Source organism: Pelmatolapia mariae, linkage group LG5 (assembly GCF_036321145.2).
Source record: "Pelmatolapia mariae isolate MD_Pm_ZW linkage group LG5, Pm_UMD_F_2, whole genome shotgun sequence".
NCBI lineage: Eukaryota > Metazoa > Chordata > Actinopteri > Cichliformes > Cichlidae > Pelmatolapia > Pelmatolapia mariae.
This window is the reverse complement of record NC_086231.1, coordinates 10,553,579-10,580,508: the sequence shown is the minus strand read 5'-3', so window position 1 is coordinate 10,580,508 and position 26,930 is coordinate 10,553,579. Positions and strand designations below refer to the sequence as shown.

General features: G+C 39.0%; 2 protein-coding genes across 2 annotated transcripts; one reads left to right on the top strand and one right to left on the bottom strand.

Moving 5' to 3' along the window:
* Nucleotides 1-8,032: 8,032 nt before the first annotated feature.
* On the bottom strand, nt 8,033-26,838 carry rnf207a (ring finger protein 207a). The gene is given in 18 exon segments (XM_063472880.1): nt 8,033-8,961; nt 8,963-9,019; nt 9,558-9,650; nt 10,189-10,306; nt 10,390-10,441; nt 10,721-10,906; nt 11,441-11,618; nt 14,207-14,313; nt 15,282-15,350; nt 15,696-15,764; nt 17,051-17,123; nt 18,349-18,395; nt 19,157-19,282; nt 20,193-20,268; nt 20,409-20,490; nt 20,847-20,991; nt 21,580-21,712; nt 26,648-26,838. Coding segments are annotated over 18 exon segments (1,884 nt in total). The 3' UTR covers nt 8,033-8,879.
* zpr1 (ZPR1 zinc finger) lies at nt 22,669-24,789 on the top strand. Its single transcript, XM_063472879.1, has one exon. It carries the CDS (start codon nt 22,807-22,809, stop codon nt 24,166-24,168), a length of 1,362 nt encoding a protein of 453 aa, XP_063328949.1. The 5' UTR covers nt 22,669-22,806; the 3' UTR covers nt 24,169-24,789.
* Nucleotides 26,839-26,930: the final 92 nt, after the last annotated feature.

The window sequence follows — 26,930 nt, the reverse complement described above, 5'->3', positions numbered from 1 at the left end:
GTATTCAGCCCTGGCAACATCTGGATGGTGCCCTTGGGCTTTCCTCGCAGACTTGGATCAAGGCATCAGTGAGCTTCTGGACAGACTGTAGTGGAGGTTCAGATTCACAGTTCATAAAGTCTGGATTCAGGCCTGTGGAACATGAGGGCCAGTCAATATCATCAGTGCCTTCATCATTCAGGGAGCTGCCTATGCACGTTTGCCATATGAGGCACTGTCCTGCACCAGGTGGTACTTAGTGCACCAAGATAATGTCTGACAGTGCGACTGAGGATTTTATCCAGGCACCTAATAACAGTCAGGTTTGGTTAGCACATTCAGGTCTGTGCAACCCTCAAAGGATATACCTTCCCATATGTTTGCTGTCATGCTTGAACATGTTGCATAGTTTTTGCCGTCGCATCTCCAGACTTTTTTGTGAACCACCTCTAATTTGTAAGGAGAACTGGATGTAGTTGAGGGTTCTGGTGTTCTCTGCCACCGGGCAGAGGTCCCACTACATCACATCATGCTTTCATTCCACCCTCGTGGATTCTGATTCTGAGAGTTTGGTGTGAAACATACACAAGTAGCCTGCCAGAGGCCTTTTGTTGGGCTCTGGCAGTGCTCCTCTTGTTCCTGCCCACTTAAAGGAGCAGATACTGGACCAGCAGCTGGATTTTTGCCCTTTTAGAGCAAAGTCTTTCTTTTGTGTTTAATGGTCAATCTCCTCCACACCTCTGAGTGTGCAGGAGACACACAGTTAACATGGTGTGGATGAAAATACCTGAAGGAGTGGGCCTGAGTGGGCTGCAGGTTTCATATCCTCCACTAACAAAAAAGAAAATGAAAACATCGGTCAGAGGGATCTGTGGCCTCCACGTGTCATTCGCACAAAATCAGGTGAAATTGATTAAGAATTATGTGGAAGTTTAACTGATTCTGTTATTCTGTGATGATCAAGTACAGTATACCCTTAATTTTTTTTTTTTGCGCAGTCCATTTTCTTGCAGTTTCAATTTTTTTTCTTTTACCTTCTCTCATATACCTGTTTCCTCTCATCCTGCTCCACTAACATATATGTTTACCATTCATTTTTACCCCCTTCACAGAAGACAAGAAAAGACATTCATCTTCCTGTCCTCCATGCACTAAACCATTTTTGCACTCCACTGTGCATGTTCTGAGAGTCACACTACTGTCAATTTTGGCACATTTTGAAAATTCACGCTACAATGAGTGAGTTAAAATGACACAAATGTTTAATACACACAAAAGAATCATGAAAGTGAAAGATTCATTCTCCACTGCCTCCCTCAGCACAATTATAAAAATTCAAGTGACACAGTTGTACACACGTGGAATGTAAACCGCCTCATTAGCGTTTTTTACCCACACCTCTGGTGAAAACAGGTGTGGCTCAGTAAATTATATGTTGTAAATGAAAACCTTTTATATACTCTAAAAGTATAAAGTTCACAGATTTTGAACCTGCAGTCAAGGTTTTTGTCACTAAGGGCTTTTATTATGATGAGGTAGTTAGCTTAAATGGTTTATTGTCCTCAAATGTGCAGGCTGTTGAGCTGAAAGCCCTTGAGCTGAGAGCTTTGTCATCTGTTTGTAGATTGTAGTACCTTGTGAGCTTCTTTATAAAGCAGGGAAATTCAGTTTCTGCCACAATAGTATTGTTGAGTTTAAAAAAATGTTACAAAACAGTGTAAAATTTACATAAAAATAGAATTAAATGATTTAAAAATTATATAAACTTCATGTGAAAGAAAGAACATTTCAAAAGATGGGGACAGTTCACCAATTTGTCAAAGACTGCATGGGCAAATCAGTATATTCAAAGTATTTGCTCATCATCTATGGTGCGCAATATTAAAAGACTTGTAGGATCTGCCAGATTCCATACGCAAGGACAAAATCAAAACAACGATTGTGATCCACAGGGAGCAGTCGTGTAAAATAGACACGATTCTGTAGTGGTGTATGCAATGGAAATCACTGCATGAGCTCAGGATGCTTCAAACAATATTAGTTATGTATTCAGTAAACAGTTTCTTCTTGCACTGGTAAGTGCAACCTCTACCATTTAAAGACAAAAAAATATGATCCTAAAGCACTGTCACCTTTTTAGCTAGCTCAATTAAGATGCACTGAGATGAAGAAGCTGCTGTGTGTGCATACCAAGAGGTTAACAGGTCAAAAAAAGTAAACTCTTAAACCTCTTGGAATAAACACCACATATTTTAACATCCACGCATCCATTCTCTTCTGCTTATCCTCGTCAGCGTCGCGGGAGGGGTGGAGCCCCTAACATAGGGCGTGAGGCAGGGTACACCCTGGACAGGTGGCGCCAGTCTAATAGAGACAGACAACCATTCACACTCACACCTAATTTAGGTTTACCAATTAAGCTAACCCAATCAAGGGAAGAACATGCAAACTCCACACAGAAAGGCCCCTACCAGGTGGTGGAATCCAACTCAGGACCTTCTTGCTGTGAGGCAACAGTGCTGATCACCGCACCACTGTGCTGCCCTATAGTGAAACATTATGCTTTTGATTAAATGTTTGCTTTTTTTTCTATGGGAATGAGTTTTTTCCCTCTATAAATTTTACTCTCTACTGTTTGGTTGGTTAGATGGTTGGTTTAGGATAATAAATGATTGATCGCATTAATGAGATTGTGACTTACGCACTGTACTGCCTTATTCAGCCTTGTTGTAAAAAGACACCTTTGAGGTGATGGCTGAAAAGTTTTGAATACACAAAAACACAAGTGAAGTTTGCAAAGCGTCTGATTTCCACTTTCAACTTGGCACTCCACTGTTTTAAAAGAGACAAACATATATGAGCAAACCCCAACTATAAACATTGAAGCAGCAGCCATATTTTTTTTCTCATATTATTTATCTGCCATATTGTAGGTCATCCAGGAGGGATGTCAGCCAACAGCAAGCCATGAAACTGAAAGAACCAGACAGCACAGTTAATATGTTCTCAGCATACAAAGTAGACTCACGATTGCAGTTTAAGTTGAGTTGATTATTCACACCTGGGGAAGATGTTTAATTCATTTGGTCAAATGATTTAAGGATACGGTCAAAAACAAGGTACCATGATGATCTTTGAAAAATAATTTCCTTTTTTTAAAATTCTTGTGATAACAGCTAGCTGAGGACAAAATGTATAGATAACCTGTGTAAGATAGAATGAGAGGCTGTGGCTTTAAAAGAGAAAGGAAAAAAAAAAACAACGTACGAAGACGACAGAGAGGGTGAAGGTGCACCAGAGGAGGTGGGGGAGGAGGTATGGCCACGAGCTCAACAAGCTGTTGATTAATAAGGAGCTGCAGGACTGCCTCTCCTGAGCCTTGCATGCATGCAGGTTTAACACATCCTCGGGCTCACACCTGATTCCTCTGAGTCAAGGACACGCTCACTCACTGCCATTGTGGTTCTATGCAATAAAAGGAACTCAATTTGTCAGCTCTGTTATTGCATTAGCCATGATCCCCAGAGAGGTCTGGAAAAAATGAATGCGTGGGCATCAGGACTGCAGACTTCCAACACCAATTTTCAGCATCTTTAGATGTCCAATATTTCTGAAATGAAACTGGCCTGTAGGGTTTTTAAGGGATTTTATGTTGTTAAGTGAGCTATGTTTTTATTATTTAGAGAATCTGCTAATTTCTCTGTGGTGACTGAGATAAATGATGGCATTACTACAGTTTCATATTTTTTTTTGTCTCTAATGAGATACATTTGAATATGAGAATTAGTAACACAATCTAGTCTGTTAGCTTAAATTTACAGTTTATGCTATGGCGATTTTACATATTCCATACACTCATTTTTCATTTATTTTTGCCCTTCTTTCTCTTATTAGTCTTTACTGTTTTCTCTCTAATCCTCAAACAAAAACTCAGGTTAAAATAAATTTCTATTTATAAATGTGATCTCTGTGTAAATACAAAGGAAAAAATATTTTTAATGACATGCTTTCAGCTGAGGGTGAGGGTAAAAATGTGACCCCGAAAGCAACTGGGGTCAACCTGACTCCCTTGGCTGTGTTCCTGGGTAAATTATACAGCATGGGGGCAGTGAGTGATAAAATATATATATATATATATATATTGACAAGCTCAAGCTGATGAGTCTCTAAATGAGTCTAGATGCACAGGAGAAAGAATCTTTGGCTTGCGTAGATGATAAGTTATGGAAAGCGTTACTTTGATATCCCAATCTTCAACATCTTAACCCCCCACCTGCTGTCTGGAGCTGCTCGGCAACCAGCAATAAGACAACTACAAAAACAAAACAACAACAACAAAAATGCTCAAAAGTCCTCAGAGATTAAAAAGTGTTTACATGTGAAATTGATCCAGCAGTGACATTTTTATGCCTCAGGCATCTTGAGTCCCCTAGGAGAGCGCTCTCAACCCTTGACCTTTTCACACTGCAGCCTCATGCATCTGCCACCAGCGATAACGGCATCAAAATTGATTCCAATTACCCTCCAGTCCACACAAGCCTGAAGAGAAGGGGGTCAGCAAATCCCTGCCCATTAGGCAAGGACTGATTTATTTGCTGGATATAAAATAAAACTAAGTAAACACGGTGAAAACAGAGTCAATGTTTCTCGAAAAGAAATCTGGAAAAAGGTGCTACTTCAGCCCTAATTTCAGTTCAGTTAAACAGTTCTGAAACCATTCTGCAAAGGCAGTCTGGTTACAACAATCAGTCAGTCTGCATCACATCAGGTATCATTAAGAAGACAGAAATTTAAAGACAAATATTCACTTACAAATAGTGTAAGTGAATAAAAAGGACTAGAGCTGACAAAAAAAGGAAATGGTTGTAAATAAAAAAAAAAAAAAGTAATGCTAATGCTCTACCAAACTCATAAAGGCTCATTAGGAATAATCACAGGAATAATGACTGATATCCTCCCTGGTTCTTGGACCTTAGGTTTGTAGTTTTTATGAGGCAGGGATAGCTCAGTAGGTAGAGTGGTTGTCCCATGATCGGAAGGTCGGGGGTTCGAATTCACTAAACGGCTACTCTGAGGTACCCCTGAGCAAGGTACCATTCCTACACACTGCTCCCCGGGCGCTGGATTGATGGCTGCCTACTGCTTCCCTGGGTGAATGGGTTAAATGCAGAGGACGTGTTTCCCTATGGGGATTAATAAAGTATATGTTATTATTAAGGTTTCTTTTGGTTTTGAGAATGATTTTCTCCTTTGAGAGTTCATGATTCCTCTATTTTTGAATTTGTTTCTTTTGTAAATTAGCTTATCTTTGGTTTGGAGTTCTGTATACAGTTTGTCTTTTCATCAGTGTATCCCCACTTTTCCATTTCTGCATTCTCAGGTTAGTTACAGTTTCTTTCTGTTTTATTTTGGTAGTCTTTCATTTCTGGCGCTGTTTAGTTTTATTGCCTTGTTGACTAATTGTTCTTGAGTAGTTACAGCTGTGTTCCCCACCTGTTTCCTCTCCCCTCATTATCTTTTGTATAAATTGTCTGTTTCTGCTTATCCTTTGTTGTGTTGTCCATTTTACTGTGTCTTCTTGTTCTGTGGTCCCAGTGAAATCTGATATTTGGATTTCCTGTTCTGCAAATGGTTTGGGATTTTTGGGCACTTTGTTTATTTTGTTATACTTCTGGCATTAAAGGTTTATTTTTTAATTTTGGGTCTGCAAGACTATAAGACACTCAATGTTTCATAACAGAGGCATGTTTTTATATCCACTTTAAAAATCATCAAGACTGGTTGGTATCCTGGTAACAAAGTCCAATATCTGTGAACTTCACTAAAACATTTGATCTAATTTATGAGGGGAAAAAAGAGTAAAGAAAGTTGTAGCCATCAGGTGTAACCATGTGACCCTTATATCAAATTTAGAAGTAAAACTCTTAAATGGAAAAACCAAATGGTCTTTGATTTTTCTCGACATTTGATTTTATTATCTCTAAGATTTTTGTTTAATATATCGATGTAATGCACTAATTTAGCAATCTGTGCTTAGAAATGCTTATTCTCCAGTGGTCACGTGAGTCCTTGTGGACTTACTATTTTAAACTGCCCAACTTGCAAAACTAGCTTGCTGGTGACGAGTAGATAACTTAGCAGTCCACCCTCTTGTCTAGATATAGCTGAGTCCAACCTCCAAAAAACATGAAAGTGGCCAAAAATAATTCTTCTTCCTCTACTTCTTCCCCTTCTACATCCTCTTTGTCCTCCTCCCTTTAGGGCTCACCACAGTGGATCATCTCTACATGTCCTAAAATCCTAATACTGAGGCTCTGAAATGTGGAGAAACCATCTTTTATATATAGTCTATGCCTTAATCTTACCGAATATTCAAATATTCTCACTACGCAAGCTACCATACCCTTTTCCAACTCAGCTAGGTTAGGCTACAAGCCTCAGATATGGAGATATTACTCTTCTTATCTAGGTCTCCACTAGAAAGTCTGTTAATATTTTTCCTAAAATGTTTATTCCTTTAACATTTCACTGGGACCAAGTATTACAGTCAGATTAATGTGTAATTTATTAGGGCAGTCCAAGGGCATCAGTGCCTAAACATGACTGTGATTCAGAAGCAGCTAACCTCTTTTTCTTTTTTTTTTGTTCTGTTAACTTGTTAATCCTTTGTGGAAAATTTCCATTGCTCTCATATGATCTTTGTAACTGTAATCCATTCAAATATAATAGCACATTTTAACAAATTAACCTGTCAAATCATTTCCAGCCAGCTAATTTTTAGAGCTAATTAGAGTTATGTTTTCATATTGAGTGCACTTCTGTATGCAGCATAATTAAGACTTTTAACTGTATTTTCACCCTCATTATAAAACCATGTGGTTTTATTCTTAATCTGCTCTATTTGCACTAACTGCATTCATCTTATTGTCATACATTTAAATTTCTTCCCTGACCCAATTTCTCCTGAATCATTAAACTTTCATTTTATCTTTTCCTTCTCTTCCATCTTTAATGCTTTTTTCTCAATTACATGTTGATTAGGATTTGAACATTTAAAAAATGGAGTTGTGAAGGCAGCATATCCTGTTAGTGTCTATACGAGCACTTCCAGTAAAATAAATGGCACAGAGGAGTGCTCTGTCTTTGCAGTCAAAAGAGAACCATCTCTCTTTAAACTTTCCATCTAAATGTGGTATTAATGCCCCTCAAAAATATTGATTTTTTTTTTTTTTTTCATGATGTAAAATGGCCTTTGGTTTTACCCTCCGCCCAACCTACAGTAGGTGAGGAAGCACAACTCTTAGAGAGAGGGAGGGAATAATGAATAGTGAACATGAGCCTTGTACTTGGATGAGTGCAGATGATGAATGACCAGAGGGAGGAAGTACAGGACCAGAGCAGAAGCACAGCCATTTGTTACTCTGCTGTCACAAATGTATTTTTAATGAATTTGCACCTCTGACTCTTCTGCAGAGCAAGACTGTTCCTTAAGGCCAATGTGACCCCAATATTTCCTCTGAAGTGGTGGCTCTGAATAAACCCACTTTAGCTTCTCCGGTGTAATGTAAATAACCTTGTCCTTCTGTTTGCTCAAACCATCAGTCTGGCTCCTCATTATTATCCGTATCTGTGCCCAGAATAGTTTCTGTGCTGGTAGCAGGTGTGGAGGTTTCACCTTGAATTACTACTTAGTGTGAAGCTCTGTATTACTCAACTATGTTGTTTTTCTTGGCAGATTAAAAGTCCTTTGAAACAACATCATTTACACTCCTTGACGGTCTCACCTAAAGTGATTTAAAATTCAAATTGTTCTGGTAATATAGTGCGTGGAAGCCCCTCTAGATCACCCAGCCTTTGCAGTGAAATGTAAATACTTTCATAAGCCAAGTCTTGTCAGTTTTATCATGGGATTTCTTTAAAATGCCAGCGTGATTAATTAAGAAAAGATACAAGGGAGAAAGAAGGGCAGGAGAACAAGTAACAGTGTAAAAGTTTTCTACCGCTTTCCTGCAGGGCAAACACCTTAAAGCATGCCACTGACACTTATCTGTGATGAAGTCCAGAGGCAAACCAAGAGGAATATATTTCATGCAGCAGTACAGAAAGCCTTAGTTGGCTGGCATATTGGGGATGAGTATGATGTTGGAAAAAGCTAGCAGGAGATGGAGGTTAAGGCAAGGCCAGTAACATTCACACACCTCTGCCATTACAGCTCTCCTGCTTTTTGCATGTGGATGTTGAAACTGCAGGCAAAAAAAGCTCCACACACAATCCTGGAATAGACTGCCCCATTTTACGTTACGCCGATACACGAGATGATGCACATGACACACATCAACATGTGACCTCAGCTGACACCAAGAATGACACACATCATTGCATTTGCTGTGTTTCATCTGTGCTGTCACGCCGGTTCAACGGTCTTCTGGGTAATCGGACCCAGGCAGTCATCCATCATCAGCCTCCACAGGAAATGTTTTATGCAAAGAATAGATACCAGAAAAAGCAATTCCACACACTGTAAAAAAAACCAGACAGAGCGATAATTCACAGTCTCAGTGTACTCATCATTCTAACAGCAAAAACACAAACAGAGCAACAAAAGGCAATCCAGAAACGTCACCTTATTCACTTTTGTTAATGAATCCCATGACAGCTCTTTATGATATTGTTGTATTTGTCCACATTGAATAAGGAGGTCCTGTAAGTCAGGCTCTGACAGGTGTGAGTCCTTGGCCTCCGTGTACATCCAGTTAGTGTCAATCCCAGCGCTCACCTTGGAGCTGTTGACAGCTTCCTGCTGCTGAGAAAATGTCATGGTGTGGACAGCCATGGGAGTCACATCCCATCCTGTGCTTGTTATGGCTGAATTAAAGCACGCTGGTGCAATGAGTTGGTGTTTATGAAGGCATCTCATTGCCGCTGGACGCCTCTGTGGGGCCCCTCTGCCTGCCTGTACGGCGGGTCTTGACAGGATTCTCCCTCGAGCATCAGTGGGCGGCTGTTCTTGTCTCTGTCTTTGACACAAGTCTGGTTGTCACTGTGAATGAAAATAAATGACAATGCTCACCGTAAAACCAAACACATAAATCTTTTTGATGCCAGTGACTACATTTAACAGCATATATTACAACATTTTGGGTGAATATAAACAGAAATACAGATAATTGTTTGAGTTTACTTTTATATGTCATTCTGATAAGAATGATGAAACAAGACATAAACATTTAAATGTTTCTTGTGTGTGTGTGTGTGTGTGTGTGTGTGTGTGTGTGTGTGTGTGTGTGTGTGTGTGTGTGTGTGTGTGTGTGTGTGTGAACAAAAAAAAACCAAACCCACACACAAAAAGTTCCCTCAATCACTCAAACCTTTGCATCAAAGGCAGAAAAAATCCTCAGAGACTGAAGAATTTTTCCTGAGGTTTGAAGTCCTTAAATTAAAGTACATATAATCTCTTATTCACAAAACAAACAAAATCTTTCATGCTGTGTGGCAGCTCTTTTTTTCTAGCTGACAGTTTCTACTTAACATGAGTCCAGCTAGAGAAACCTTCAGTTAATCACAGCAAATATCAATACCTGTCTTGACAGTCTTTTGTCATTGTGCTGTCTTCATAGATTTTTAGCATCGTCTCAGTGCGGTCATCAAGGTGCTCTTTGGGCCCTTGAAACCTGCGAGACACATTTTAAGAGATGATTACCAAAAAAATCAGACACAAACACAACATAACTCTGTCCACAGCCTTTCCTAATTAAGCCTGTTTGTTTCTTTAAAAAAAATAGGTCACAAATGTTTTGCATGTAGTGGGGATAAAGATACACATCTACATTCACTGTGAATAAATGTCAAGGTTTTGCATTAGTATGTGTGTCCAAAACTTTATATTTTAGGAGATCGTGCTCTCTGTCTTTATGTAATCACTGAATCATTGCACCCAGACATTTCTTGCGTAAATTTGTGGATGAAAGACTTTTATGGACATTGTGTTACTTTCACTCTTTATAATTTACTTACTTTCTGAAAGCTGATTATTTTTGGTGGCGCTTTCGTGTTTGAGTAACGAGGCAGTATCGTGTTGTATTTCAAAATAAAAACTGTATACTTGGGGGCTGTTTTTTGCTGCAGATTGATTCAAACTTTGTTAACTATCAGTGAGAGCTGCCTCTGTGTTGCCAGACATTGTAGTCATCCACTTTCTTAATACAACACCTGGGCTCAAGTCTCTCTTTCACTTTAGCAATGGACAGGATGTAGGGGCTGATCTGTCTAGCGATGGTGGTGAGGTAAGAGTTCTCCTGCTTCAGCTGCATCAGGTCCTGAAGCTGGGCTGCAGTCAGTAAACAAAGTTAATTAGACCTATTAAAAAGATTCTTTAAATTTGAATTTTTGTTGTCATTATTGGGGACAAACCTTCATAGATCTCCTGCTCATTCGTGACCCTCTGAAAAGTCTCATCCCACATCTGCAAAGAAAAGGTGCAAAGTAAGCTGATTCTCACAGAGCAAAATGTTGCAGGAACTGCAGTTGGTTCACTCAAGGGATACATTGGCATTTGCAATTTTCTTTTTTCTTCTGTTTGCATTCCCTGTAGTCTACATTTATGACAAATGGGTGAAAACTAGCTTGTTAATATGTAATATTTAGCTAGAGGTACCAATCAAGCACAAATGTTGATAGGTTTTAATCAGAAGTGCCTGGCAGAGGCAAGAACATACTAAATGTCAGGTATCACCTGGCGCACCTCTTCAAACATGACTCTCATAGTTTCTACTGTGGAGTACTGGGCAGCTATCTGACTGTCAATGTGTAGCGATCTGTCCAGGATCTCCCCCATTTTATCTGTGTTGATGATGGAGTGGTGCTTGGTCAAATCTCTGTGCAGCTCCTGGACCTGGTCCTTCAGATTCTGCATCTCTGTCTGCAGAGACTATAAACACACAGACATGCACATATATAGGGCAACCTGTAAGAACTTTCCTTCAAAATGATGGGTGTACAGATGCCTGTGAAGTGCAGCTGAGCATGAAAATCTTGCTGCTCACTACACAAGTTGAAAATGATCTCCTGGTGGAATTTATGCTGCTGTGTTTCACTGCTTTACTTTGTGGGCTCCTCGTGTACTGTTGCGTATCTCAGTGCATCCAAATTCAGGTGATTTATAAAGTAAATATAAAACGGTAAAATATTTCATTTATCTTTATAACTGATATACCCTATTTTCTACTGATTACAAAAGCCTACTAAAAACAACAAAACATCTTTTTTATATTTAAGTAGCTGTAAGATGATGGTTCTCTTGTAACCATCATCTTAAGAAAAGAAGCACCTTTAAACCTCTTACTCCTTGGTGTAAGTATAATTAATTGTGCAAACTAAAATATTTTTGGGCCTAAGGATTGGGTAATTACCACAAATCCTAAAGGTGAATCCACAATATTACAGGTCACACATATCAGCTCACCCTGTAGGCGTTCTCATAATTGCGGCAGTGCTCGGTGAAGGGTGTTTCCCTGCCCTCGGCCAAAAGAACCTTAGTGCAGATGTTGCGGTGAGAGGTGGGCCTTCGCCCAAACGCCGAGCCCAGGGGCATCTCACTGAGCGACGGGGAGCGACAAGACACAGAGAGAGGGGACTGGAGCCTGAAGAGACAGGACAAAATATATTACCACAATATCTTATATTAAAAACAAAATTCAATTCTTAACAGTCAAATTAGTTAATAAGTCAAGACCTATAATATGTTTACATAATTTATTATAGATTTTGTGTGTTTTGGTGAAATAATTAAATCAAAAACTGTGCCAGAAAGTCAAGAGAGTATGTAACCTTTACAAAATTTACTACATGCAAATATAGTCCATTTTTGGTTCTATTTCTCTTTCATTCTTATTTTGTGGTATAACTTTATCATGCTACACATTTTTAAAGCATATTCAAAATGGATAAGTTAGACTAATTTATAAAGTCTCCTCTTTGCTTCTTCTTCCTTGGTACTTTGTAAGCCGTGCCGATTGTAACTCAAAGTTTTAAACATGTAACCTCATCAGTCACTTAGATTTATTATTGTAAGGTCTACCTTCCAATATAAAGCACCTTGAGGTGACTGTTGTTGTGATTTGGCGCTGTATAAATAAAACTGAATTGAATTTAGAAAGTATGAAAGTACAGATATGTAAGCTACCAAAATCAAGTATCCACTATATCTTACTAATGTCTTTGGTGACAAACATACATTTTTACATTTTCTTTCCATAAAATACTGCAAAATTTGGACAAAGCAGACCATCTGCTGCTGTTCATATTAAAACTAACCACAGAAAAAAAGACAGACAGAGACAGTAAACCCGCAGAGGAGCTGTTTAGAAGTTGTCACTATCATGAGTGCAGTCATGAGTAAATCAACATAACTGCTGTCACTCAAAAGAGTAGCGTCTTATTGTCATCACTTCTCTGAAAGTATAAAGGTATGCAAGCACAGCATGTGGTAGTGCGACTAAACCTGCTTTTATCTGGGTCCTGGTAGGACCATAATTTTGGCTTCATGCCTAAAACAGCATAAACAACCAGAAAGGCGTTTTGTGGTGGGTGAGGTGTGAATGGATTACTCTCACGTTTCCATCTCCAAAAATCCAGGCTGTGTCTCAACACAGCTGATTAAAGACTTTGACAGTACTAAAGCAGCAGCATTCTTTGCATGAAAGAACTTACATGTACCACTTCACTGAGCTTCTGTTCTGTGAAATTATGATAAAAATAGGGCCAGCCAGCTGGCTGTCCACCAATCCCTGCTTGGTTTGCATCCTGCATTAGAAGCATTCAGACACAACAGCACATTCAGCTGAGTAACAGGCTACACCATGTGGGTGGTATTTTGAACTACCATATGGTAAAGAAAAGCTAATTTATCTCTCTGTTTACGAATTGAGGTACAAAGTGAAGTTCGAAGACTGATCAGTCAAGCACCTTGTGTAACTGCTGCCATCCTACAGTGCCACAGGCTTCAATGGAAATGTACCCACAAGTGCTAAAGCCAGGCTCTGATTCATAAACAAATTTAGCCAAATCTACACAGCAGTGGTGACTTAAAGATAACTCCAAAAGTTAAATAAATATTCTGGGCTTACAAAGCAAGTTAAGGTATATGTTATATACTCAAAAAGAAATTACCTGCAACCTGGTGGCCTCTTACTCCTGCCTCTTTGTCCAGAGCTGATGCAACAGCAAACTTGTCTGAAACATATATTTCTCTCAGTCTGCTCTACACGTTATCCTCTGAACATCCAGCCCCTGTCCTCTCAGTAGTGACGCCAGTTAAAGACTTCGCCCGTGCTAAAACAGTGACATCAACGGTCTGGAACAAAACGGTCGGGCGGCCCCTGCGTGCCAACTTACAGATGAATCCGAGAGAGTTCTGTGAAACCGGGATAAAAATAGTGCCAGGCGGCCGACTGACCACCAATCCCTACCTACTTTGCATCTTGCATTGGCAGGGCGTTAACTAAATTGCAAAGGAGAGTTGTCAGTATGTTGGCATTAGTGGGTGGGCTTAAGGACCTGTGAACAGTTGCGAGACACTGATGTGGAAAGAAAATGATCAGGGGAGTTTGTGTATGTGGATAATGACGTAAAGCAAAACAAGAGAGGACTGAACTCTTTGTATTTTTATGGGTAGCGGCATGTGTCATATTTACTGTTGACTTAATATGATTATAAAATGAAACAAATCTATTTTGTAAAAAAAAAAACCCTCTTCTGATAATGTAAAGCTTGAGGACAAAAAGAGAAAAAAATCACTGTGCAGGAACTGTGAGCACGTGCAACCACTCATGCATCCTTCTCCTGAATGTTATCTGGCCACGGCAGGACCAGACCTTTTTAATACAGGACGAAGGGCCTCCTGTCCAGCCTCCACATGACAAGGTGAGTTACATAAATATATCAGCGTACAGAGCTTACAGACCGATGAAATAACTGCCATAGTGGCAGTCAGCACGGCGCCTCCTTTTGTCTCACTGCAGTCCATGTGCACTTGCAAAACATTTGGGGATTTTGAGTTTGGATGCTTCACAAGTGTGAAATTTTCTGCCCAGACTTTTGTTTTCTTGGAAGAATACAAAAGATGCCGTGGAAATATTCGGTTGGTGAAAGAACAATGTAAAAATAAAACTCACAGGAAGGGATCAGTTAGTGATTACATTTAAAGTGGTTCTAAGCCAAATGATCTTACCGTATTGCAGCACTTGTGGAACCAGTGACAGAAGGAGGGCAGCGTGGTCCTATCTGCAGCAGAGGCTCTAGACAGCGAGCAAACTCACTTCTGTACTCTGTGTTGATCTAATAGAGAGCAGAGATAATGTCACTCAGCCTTATTCGGGTTTTTAAAAAAAGAAATAAATAGCACAAAGTACAAAGAAATATCAAACAAAGTACTTTAAGATTATACAACTTATTTGAAAATGCATCTGTTGATAATACAATCATAACACCCATGTCTCCATCATAGATTTTTTTTATATGAGATATATTTGTTAGCATGTATCTGTTGCTTTAAATATTAAGATTACAGATATAGAGACACAAATGGCAGAAACACTGCGGATATATTTTCTCGTAGACACACCTCCTGCTGTCTGCTTTGCTGATTGGATTTATGAGATTAAAAATTATGTGAATCTTCACCAAACCAGGAAATGTCTTTTGAGTTCATGAATCTGCATACTGAAGTTCTCCAGTTGCCTTGAGATGATTAAATGCCTCACCCAAGAAGTGTTACATATTTCTTTTTGCTTTCCTAGATTATAGTCTATCTGTTTAACCAAGTGGCTTTTAATGATAAGTTTTAATAGATCTTCCTGTACGAGTGATGTTTATTGCTGTCTGCAGCATTTATGTTATGTATTTCCACATATAACACAAAAACATCTTAGCCCTGCTTGCTGGAGTGTACTTACTTAGTCCTTTGCTATGTTTAGTCTTGCCGATGTAAAATTCTGGGTAATTTGTTAGCCCATGTTTTGTTCTGATTCATTTATCGTGTGTCCTCTGTGCTTCTGTCATTTTGCCAGCTATTTCTCTTCCTTATTTAATCTGTTGAATTAAGCTATCAGAGATCTGCAGACAAACTGTGTTGTGTCACTTATTAATAAACAAATACAGTGCACGTTAAAAGGTCAAAAACTTTATATAAAAGAAAAAGTAGTTCTGACTAAAAAAGAATAACAGATTAAACAACTAAAGGCTCCAGTGGATCGCTTTCTCAGTGTAACCTTTTCTATGTCTGAATGAATGCTGTTCCTACTCACTTTGCTGCTCTGCACTGGTTTCAGTCGATGAGGGAGCTTCACAATCCTCTTCAGCCTCTCCATGAGTTGCTGTGTATGCAAGAACATCCAGGTGTGATTCAGTGACCTGTTTCACCTCCCCAAGACACTGTGGACCTCATCTATTTAAAAGCCTATTCAGTGCAGCTAATACTGCAACTTTTCTCTTGCCAAGAAAACTTCTCCAGAAAGAGCAGAGCCCTTTGTGTACGCAGCAGACAGGGCAATCTTCTGTTATTAATCCATGCTTCTTCTTCCATACTCAATCATTCACTGTTACTTTCGTACGTCTTATACTGAAGGGCTGTTTTCCTTTATTGCGAAAAATACTAAAATACTGTCAAAATTAAGGACATGGATCACAGTTTCTGTTCACCCAGTTTTTGCTATACTTACATAGCCCATATCCAAAAACTCAAACTTGTTAGCCGAGCTGAGGAAGGCTGAACAGGTGACAAGGTGGACCTTTAAGGATGAAAAGTTAAAGATTAGAGTAAAAAAAACAGATGCAGTAGAAGAAATTTGAAACTGTATACAGATCTATATAATACAAATCTACTGAAATAACCTATTAGTTGTTTTGTTTTTTACTGTTGCTATCATTGGCTCCTTGATTTGTTTTTGAAAAATAAACTGTTTTGTTAAGTTAAAAAAAATAATGTGTAATGGGATGAAATTCTAACCCAGAGTGTTTAAAAAGAAAAAAACAGAGCCTTAACAGTCGAAGAATTTTCCCAGTTTAAATACAGTTAAACACGAGTAGTTCCTTGTTGTAAAAAATAGTGATGTATTGTTTACTTTATAATCTTTATCGTATGCTATCAGCTGTTTTGTTACCACCGTACTGTTTTTATTTCTTTATTATTGTTTTCCTTTTAGTTTTGTAATGTAATTTTCCATAAACAGATTCTATTTGGTTGGTTTTCACAATATGTGACAGGACGTCAGCTTTTACAGCTTTTACCTGAGTTTTTGCACCACAAATTGGAGTGCTGCTGTATTTAACATTTTAACCACTAAATGTATTATGAAGATGAAATAATAAATAATAATCATCACAACCTTTCTGAATTAATGATTTAAAACATAATGTATTACACTATAAAAGTTTACATTACATTAATGTTAGTATTTTTTGTGCAGATACAGCCTTGATAGTATTAAACTGTATTTATAAAGGAAGGTGGTTTGTTTTGCAAGGTTTCTTGTATTTAATTTGTTAGATTGTATCCAGTGCCTTTAAAATGTGACAAGTGTTAATATGTGACCAGGTGGGAGTGATACTTGTCACACAATTGCCACGACCCAGTGCATGATGGGAGTGACACTGAAGGGGCATCTTGTGTATTCTCTCAGAAACCTGCAACTTTGATAAACTCTGAATTTGATGTCCTTGTAATGTGAAATGACTGTTTTAGCTTTTGGTTCATTTGTAACCACAGCTCAACACTGGCTAATTGAATATGTCATAGTTAAATAAAAACAGAACATAATACGTTGATTTATTATTAGAATTATATGCAGACAGATTTTTATACTTTATTCACTGCATTATTGCAGTACAATTAGGTAAGTCAAGTACCTTTTGCTCATATTTCACATTTTTACTCATTCTTTTACTAGTTCTGGTATTTGAGTATTTTTATGTTGTTCTGTGTGTACTCTTAATTTATTAAGGATCCGAGTATTTTCTTTCAAGGTCTGATAGTTGTGGAGAAACAGAAACATTTGTCTACTTTACAGCACTTAACCTGGAGGGTAGGTAGGAGTGCAGTAAGGTGTGACAGTTGCTCCTTCAGTGCTTTCTCCTTCTCCTCATGTTGGCTGCAAACACACAAATGCACAAATATGTAAGACTACACCTTCACATTCACGCTTGCCACAATACACAGAGGAATCAGCTCAGGAGGTGCAACCACAAACAACATACTCCATATTTCCAGGAGCTAATCTATCTGTCTTCTCTTGTAACAAACACACAAGCACAGATGCCGGCTCAGATACACAAAGCCTGACATAAATAGCCTTTAACGACCTTCCGGGAAGGCAGCCGCTGGCTGGCTTCCAGGCAAGAGGGAGACAGAAAGAGATGGAGGACACCGGCCACAAAAAATCTCATTAAAGATCCCCACAGAGTGCAACTTCATACACTCACCCACTCAAATACATAAAATTGTTCCCATTCAATCATGAACACGTACACATGGAGTGCTTGGAGCAGTGAGGAAAAGTGCCTACAACGTTTTCCAGACAAAATAAAAACCTGGATAAACACAAATTTAAGTTTGAGAGTTTATCATCAGTTGGTGATAAGCCATTAGTCTTTCATAAATTTTACCTGATGTGCAGTTAATTGAACCAACATACTAATTAGCTGCAACAGTGGCATTTAATCAAAGTTTACTGATTCTAATATAAATCTATTTGTAATTATTTTCGTGGCATAGAGTCAATGTTAAATAGTTTGAGAAACAAAAGTTCTGCACAAGCAAGCAGCTAAAAAGTAAATAGCAAAGTGGGAAAGAAAAGATAATATTCTCAAGACAGTGTATTATATATTTTCACTTGACCCATCAGTCGTCGTAAATATGTTCTGTTTTGATGCAAAATGTAGAAAATCTACAGACAGCTTCTAGGCTTTCCCAGAGCAGTTGCTTTTGTTGATATTATAGACTTCAGTAAGTCTGTGATTTACATATCATATATTTGTTTTCCAACACTTTTCAGTTGGCCTTATTTTCATTGAATGGATGCAGACACAAGCTGCAAACATTGACTATAATCCTACTGAAGTGGTTTAAATTCAGCTCCATGCTTTGTTGAAATGAAAATCATCCAAGAAAAGGTGTTCGGTGCGGACAGAGATTATTCCAGAGCAAACAGGGCACTGCTATTTATCACCCTGAGCACAATGCAGCATGATACAATGGAAAAAGGTATCAAGTCATACAGTGACAGCGGAATAATGGCATTCGGCTTCGTAAATATTATGACACAAACTGTGTGGAACAATGTAAGAACACTAAGTCTTTATAAATTTGGTTTTTACCTTTGAGCTGCTTTTAACAGGATCTTCTTCCTCTCTTCTAGTTTTTCCTGTCAGATCAGAAAAGAGAAAACAGACTCTTTTATCCACCGTAAAATAGCCTTGAGGTCTCTAACATTAATTTTCAACATAGTGAAAACACGGATGTAAAATCCACAGTGTGCTTTCTGTTCTGTTTGATTGTGCATTTTGCAAATAAAATTCACTCTTCTCTCACAATTAGGTTAACAGAGACATCCAGTGGCCAAGCAGTGCTAATGGTGCCAGAATGTGCCATGTGTTATTTCTGTGAAGAAGATGATTGAGGCAGATGGGTAAATCTAAGCAAACGATCTGACAGCCATTCAGTCAGTCCAGATTAGTCCACTTCTTTGCAACTAATTTAATCTAAGCAGACCTGACACATTAAATCCTGGTAACCCAATGGATCATGTGAACATAATAAAAACATTTGGTGTTAGAGATGATCTCTGCATTCACTTTAAACCCAAAAATATTTCTATAGACAGAAGTTTAGAGACATTGGATCTTTTTCCAATAAACAATTTTAAGATTCAAAGAAGAGGACAGGGCAATAACCCTTTTTCTAAAGCTAAGGGATCATTTTAACATCTTTACACCTCACCACACCTGTCATCACAGCGCCTGTTGTGGTTACAGTGTTTAAACATTCTGATGCGTCACCATCAGAGCTAGACTGAAACACTGTCAACACATTCAAATAAATATTTGTGTAAGCAGTTTTCTTTTCCTACAGTTGGTTGGGGAGGATAAACAACAGCAGCTGAATAAAATCGGATCAATATGTGACCTGCAAACTGTTGAACAGACTGCAGATTGCGTTCTCTTCTTCCTCCACGTTCAGACACACTTCTCCTAGCATAGCTCTCAGCAGAAGGATCGCCTCTCCAGTTGAAGTTTGCAGTTCCTTTACCACCTACAGAGGGAAGAGAGCGCTTGGTGACAATCGTGAGCTTTTTAACAACTTAATTAATGGGAATCATCTTTTATTTCAGGGAATGCAAGATCGTTCACTTGATTGTAGCACGTGATTGTACAGATATACTTAATAAAGTCCTTGAGATTTGGACTGGTTTAGTGTAGCTGTTTTTTTTATTGCCCAGTTCCAGGTAAAGCACACAAAACACAACAACCGCCCTTATTTCTGAAATATGTCCCCAAGCACCTTCAAGCCTGAGGACATGGTTTCTCAGCCAGGCTGGGGATCAGACCTGAGGCAAGAGGAGTTGGGAGTTTAAGTATCTTCGGGTTTTGTTAATATGTGAAGGAAGAATAGAGCAGCAGACTGATAAGACCTCTACTCAGAGTGGAGCCTCTGCACCTCCTGATCCAATGGAGGTTTTAATATCTGACTAGGATGGATCTGATCTTATGAACCAGAACATAAGAGATGATGTCTCTCAGATGCCTTGATGAAAACATCTCTTTACAGTCTTAGTTATGATGGTGGAGGGGTGTTACAGGGAAGATAGAGGTCTGAGGAACTATGCTTGAAGTGCTTGTCCTGTAATCTGGACCAGGATAAGTGGCAAAAAAATGGATGGACATACCGGAAATACTTTATTACTTGAAAATGTCACATATATGACTCTACAGTTCTATAGACTTTGGGCATGCAAGCTTTTCTTGGTAAGCCCAAAAAATGGGCAGTTAAATAGAAGCACAAATTAAAATGTTATTTTAACGAGCTAAACAAATTTTGGGAACACCTGCATCGCATCTCACATTATTATCAACACTTCAGAGTACCTGAATTATTCATAATGCTTTTTTTTTTTTGCCTTGAGTGTCATGAATATGTAGATGAACAAACAGGACTCTCTCACCAGCACAGCCTGGTCCAACATCTCACACCCCTGCACGTAAGCAGTTTCAATATCAATGCAGTGACTCCGACTCTCCCTGGGAAAAAACAAAAACACACCTGAATTAGCATGGAGAAGAGAAGAGAAGAGAAGAGAAGAGAAGAGAAGAGAAGAGAAGAGAAGAGAAGAGAAGAGAAGTTCTGACAATCATAAATTTTATGCAGCGGGTTCACTCACACTTGCATGTCCCTGAAGCATTTGATGCAAAGCATAGACTTATTCTCTGTAGAGAATAGGATGTAAGGTTCCTCGTGGAGAGCTGCGGAGACACAGACGCCTTTTAACTTCAGCTCACAGGAGTGCCAGAGTTAAAGTACTGCTATTCTGTTATTCTAGTGGGCCGTATATAACAAGTAAGGTTCATAATACAGACACAGGTTGCTGATTAAATTTAAAGACCACACTCATACTGACTGGGGTGTTAACACCACTCCTTTTTATGCTGCTTTTAAAAATTACCCACCACTGCGTGTGAGAGTATGATTAACATGTAGCCAGGAAAATTCAGCCATAGCGCTGGAATAACTACAGTTCTTATGAACATGTTTCTACACAGGTGTAATTGAGCCTCGTAGGTGAGTAATTCTTCTGGAGTAAATTACAGGTGGCACTCACAGCATTTCCTGTGTTTGGCTTTGGTGCGTTTGGCCAAGGACACAATCTCATGGTGGGAAAACATTCTGGCCTTGTGTGTCAGCTCCCTGCAGGTGGCGCACAATGGCTGGCTGCAAGTGTTACAGTAGTACATCACCCCTGTGTCCTGTATAAATAAGAATATTTAAGAATGTTTTAAAAGATTTATGAATATGTTTTATATTAAAATTTTCACTGTTGTACTCAGTGGTCATTTAGACTTTAATTTAAAGAACATATATTATAGGAAGAATGTGAGCAGCATTAAAATTGCATATGAAACATCAAAAAATTAAAACTGAAAAGCTGAAGTGCAAAATTATGAAGTTCTACAAACACTCCTGCAGAAATTAAGAATTCAGCCCCTTTAAAAGCTGCATCCCTGTTAGCCTTTGGTTTCTCCTATGCACTTATAAAGCCCAAATAATAGGTCGCCTGTCTCCTAATATGTGGCTATGAAATAAGCATGCCATTAAAAGGGACTGTTTTGGATCCTGGTAAAGCTGGCTGGGTTAAGCATGTGAACCGTATGTTTTAAGGCTATTTACTCCTGGGTTCAAGTGAGCTTTGAGGCCATTTACTACATGCCTTTCTCCTGGCTTTCCTGTCATAATAAAGACTAAAGAATTGAAAGCCTTTAAGAGAATGCAGGTAATTTTCTGGTTATCCATGGGCTCATTTAACATGAATTAATGTTGGTCTCTTAGATCAGTACCTTTTTGTTGCTTTCCTGGTCACAATTGGCACACTGCACCGCCTCCTCAGCATCTGCATTGTTGTCAACAAGAAACTTCAGAAGACGGTCCTCTGGTGGGAGGCTATTATTCCCTTTTACTATAGATGGGTATCTGTGGCAAAGACAAGCAGCTTAAAAAATATGTTAAGAGGAATCTTGAAAGTTATCTACAAACAGTATTTTGTGAATTTTCAAGTTCACTCCTGCCAGGAATCACTAAAACAATAACAACACAGTAATATGCAGCTCTTTTTAAACTATACTCTCTGCAGTCCAGAGTTGTCATCCACTCATAACATATAGGGCATTCTAAAAAAAAATCCAATAAAAAAGGGCCTGACTGTCAGTCTATATCAGAGAATACTTTGCTTTTCTAAACTATACCAGACAGATTCATCAGTTTGTAAATGGTGACAGTGTTTTTACAGGAGGCTGCGATTCAACACATAGTAATTTAAAATCTGTATAACATGCAACAGATCCATTCCATTTTGCACAAAATCTGCTAAATCAAACATGTGGAGCTACCAACTGTGGTGACCCCTTGTGAATAATGGAGCATCTGAAAGTAGCTTTTAATGTGATGCAGCACAGAGTAAACACACCCCTGTCCCAGTGTTTTCTAAAACACTGGGGGGGTAGTGCTTCTTTCAAAGCACTAACACTTTCTCTCTTTTTTCCCCCCAAAAATTGAACATTTACTTTACTAAGCAACACATTTTTTTCAGAAATTGAATTAGTAGCAAAAACAACCAAAGATGCAATTTAAAAACAAAAAACAAACTTAGAAAGAGATAGATAGATAGATAGATAGATAGATAGATAGATAGATAGATAGATAGATAGATATTTCCAGTGATCTGCAAAAATATAACAAAATCACATATAATATAAGACAGAAATATTTTTTTAAAAAGAGAGAAAGAAAATTGCAAAACGAGCTTGTCTCCATGAAGAAGAATAAAAACCTTTCAAATATTTTGGTGCAGTATTGCAGCAAGCCTGAGGGGGCAGCACTGGAGACCTAAACACTGCCGCCGTCGCCGTCGAAGAAGAGAAAGCGGAAGACTCTGTCAAATAAACGTGCGCTGTAGCGGAGGTTTGGTGGTGTGTTATCTGGAAATTTCTAGCAAGAGCTATCTCTGTAGGGAAAACGATAGCGTGTGTAACCTTGTCTACAAAGCGACGTTATAGTCAGCGTTAAACATGTCTGTTATTTCAGAGGAACATGTTCGAGGTGGCAGCGTTTTCAAGGATATTAGCGCAGACGACGACGACTGGCAGCCCACTGAGATTGAGAGCCTGTGTATGAACTGCTACAAGAACGGTACAACACGTTTGCTTCTGACCAAAATCCCTTTCTTTAAAGAAATAATTCTGAGCTCCTTCAGCTGCGCCGACTGTGGCTGGACAAACACTGAAATCCAGTCTGCGGGTCGGATTCAAGAGCAAGGCGTGTGTTACACGCTGAAAGTCAAAACAAAAGAGGACCTAAACCGGGAGGTTGTAAAAGCAGACAGCGCGACCACAAGGATCCCCGAGCTGGATTTTGAAATCCCTGCCTTCACTCAGAAGGGCTCTCTGTCTACCATTGAGGGTCTTTTAGACAGAGCAGTCGCAGGATTGGAGCAAGACCAGGCTGTGAGGCGAGCCACACATCCTGAGGTGGCTGAGAAGATAGAAGAATTCATCCAGAAGCTCAGGAAGCTAAAAGAGGTTGAAAATGAGTTCACCCTGGTGATTGAGGATCCATCTGGGAACAGTTTTGTGGAAAATCCTGTAGCACCGCAAAAAGATGAGGCTCTCACAGTAACCTTCTTCAAGCGGACAGTCCAGCAGGATATACAGCTGGGAATAAAGGCAGATGACGACCTGGATGAAGAACCAGCGGGCAACGACCTGGAGACCATGAGAAATGAAGTTCTGACATTCAACACTAACTGTCCCGAGTGCAACGCACCAGCCTCCACCAACATGAAACTGGTCCCGATCCCCCACTTCAAGGAGGTAATCATCATGGCCACTAACTGTGACAGCTGTGGCCATCGGACCAATGAGGTGAAATCAGGTGGAGCGACAGAGGCGCTTGGCACCAAGATCACCCTGCACATCACCGATCCTTCAGACATGACCCGAGATTTGCTGAAGTCAGAGACGTGCGCCGTCATCATTCCAGAGCTGGAATTCGAGCTGGGGATGGCAGCCCTGGGTGGGAAGTTCACAACTCTTGAGGGCCTGCTGAAAGACATCAAAGACCTGACTGTCTCCAAAAACCCCTTCATCTGTGGGGACAGCAGCACTGCAGATCGGATACAGAAGCTGCGTGAGTTTGGAGAGAAAATAGACAAGATCATTGTAGGAGAACTCGATGTCCATGTCATCCTTGATGACCCTGCAGGGAACAGCTATTTACAGAATGTCTACGCTCCGGAGCCAGATCCCGAGATGACTGTTGAGAAGTACACCCGCTCGTTTCAACAGAATGAAGAGCTGGGACTGAATGACATGAAGACTGAGAATTATGAAGAGAAAAATAATGTGCCAGCAGTACCTGGAGGGACTGAATGAGTTTATCTGTGCTAATTAATGTCCAAAAAGAAATCCCAGTATAATTAAGTTACTCCATATTTTCGGCCACTTTGACACATTTTAAGTTAAACACTGGGTGAATACTCCCTTTCATTGGTATGTTGATCAATGAGAAGAATTCCAAGTTTTCTAAATGTACTTTAAAAATAAAAGGCATATAATAAGTTGTATAATAACACATTAAAATGCTGTTGTTAATCGTACATCCTTGATGACTTAGTGCATTCTTGTGAAATCCCTGAAGATGGCAGTGCATTTACTCAGATTAAAGTGATGTTTTCCTTTTAGTGGACCACATTCTGTGTGAAAAATGTATTTATTTTGACACCTGTAAGCGTGCCATCGTCCAAATACTGGTATTTAATTGGCAGTTTGGCTCTGCTCTTTGATTTGGCAGATTTGACTCTGAAAGATGAATTTTACTTTTTGTCATTGCCTTGAGTCTGAAATACAAATTCTAACTTCACTCATTTTTTGGTAGTGTTCTCAATTTATTGTACCTTGAACACAGCATGTTAAACTTATTTGTTTAGAGATTATCAATATTTATTTTTTTACAGTGTAAAATATCCTATTCGCCCAGTATTAACTGACATGGAATAAACTGCAGCAAATTTCTAATTTCAAAGGTTGAATTGGAGTGTTTATGTTTGATTAAAAAAATCAATTTGAACTGAAGAGCGATTAGTTGTCTATAAACCAATTAAATTACCTTACATCTAATTAATACTGAATAGAATTACTACCTTGTTAAGAAAGTGTCTTATTTTCATACACCTTTTTAAGCCTAGTTGTAGACCCCAAAACTTGTTTCAGTGATTTTTTTTTAATTGTTTAAATAAAGTGTTTTTAGAACCCTCTAAACCAGTTTCCTACACGTAATTCAACCCAGTCCCGTTTTTAAAGAAATAAATACAGGACTGGGTTGAATCACATGTAGGAAAATGGGTTAGAGGGTTCTAAAAACACTGTACATGCAGATTGAAACCCAAGTGCTGTACGACCACATGTAACCAGTTTTTGTTACATTACCACATCTGCACAGGCCCGTTTGACTTAAATATTGTTCTTCTTGCCTCATTTTTTCAATTGCCGTAGTGCAATTGGTCCTCCACTATGAACGTTTTATCTAATTTTCATAGCAACAGGGATCCATTGTGTTCTACTAATAGAGTTGTGAGTTCCTAGATTATGTGGTTCTTCAGTGAGCAGCTGTTAGCTGATGGAAATAGCTACCAGACAGTGGGCCCTTGTATCCTAAGCTCAGACAGCAGAGCAAAGTGGCTTTGTGCCCACTGTGTTATTACTGTAAAAAACAGATCCAATATGTAAAAACACAGTGTTGGTATTACTTTGACTTTTACTGTTGACTATATAATCTGATGCACCTCATGACGGTTAAACTAGCTCTGAGGCAGTTAGATGTGGGGTTCCACAGTCATTAATTTTTCAAAGGAATTGTATTTTAATAAATGCGCATACCTCATTTGCAGTGTAATATGGGTATGTGTAAAGAATCAATATAAATTCAAATATAAACCCAGAGGAATTTGATATACAATGTTTTGGTTTTTTAAAGCAGTTCCGGGTTTGAAACTACAAGAAAGTAAAAAGCATCTCAGAATAATTAAAATACTCTCAAATTCATCACCACTATATCTGATTCAGATAAGACAAAGTCTTATGCGTTCTGACACAGTAGAATAAGACTGATATAATCACTGTGCATCAGAGGACCTTTTCTATGGACCCATGCTTTGATGAGGGAAAGTTAATACTGCAGATCTGAAGGTGACTGTGAACCACGGGTCATTCCTTAATAAGATATTAAATGGACTGCTATCATGTGACTTTTGATTGTCCTAAGCTGTTAGCACTGCTGCCAAATACCGGTATACTTTGTTTGCTTTGTGACATGGCTTCATGGAACTTGCAGCCCCTTTGCGTATTGGGGCCAAGGGCTAAATAAGAGACTGGGTTGACCCTGCAGCTGCTCCAGCCACTCAGTTCTGCCCTACCCACACCGGGCCAGCAGTGGGTCATAGCAGCACCCTAAAAAACAAAACAGTGAGACTTGATGTTCTTCTTCAGTCTCCTGCACAAACCCAAACAATCTATTTTTTAATTTACGTGGCACCAATCCTGTTGAGCAGCGCTGCCCAAAATCCTTGAGGTGTTTTCAAGAAGTAAAGTTATATTTTATTATAAGAATCCAGCTTTTATCATATTTTGACAGTTTTACTCAACTTTCTAATACAAATTATAAGTAATGTTGCTGTAAATTGTGCAAGGTTGTAATTCAAAATGAGAGTGTCTTTAAGCCACCAAAACCACAAGTCATTCACTTTGGTGTGATGTGGAGGCTCAGGTCTCCTAAGCACATACTAAAACAGCATGTTTGACTTATACTTTCATAGTCTAATTTGACCATGACGAACTTCAAAGTGCCCTCTCTTACCCACAGAGGGGGCAGCTGAGGCGATTGTCAATAGTCCGACCTCTCAAGCAGCGGGCACAAAAGATGTGGTAGCAGTCCAATAAACATGGGGACTGGTACTGCTCATGGCACAGGTGACACACCAAGGGGTGAACATTAGCACAATCCACTTTACACAGACTGCCCAAGTTGTTGAAGATTCCTCCTGCCATCTGGGAACAGAGTACATGAATAACAACAATCCTTTAGTTTGTTCTTGGAACTGCCTTTTTTTAAGACTACAAAATCACATTACTTTAAAAAG

Bases quoted from the DNA above. Each gene is read 5' to 3' on its own strand.
- zpr1 (XM_063472879.1), top strand. From the start codon at position 22,807: ATGTCTGTTATTTCAGAGGAACATGTTCGAGGTGGCAGCGTTTTCAAG.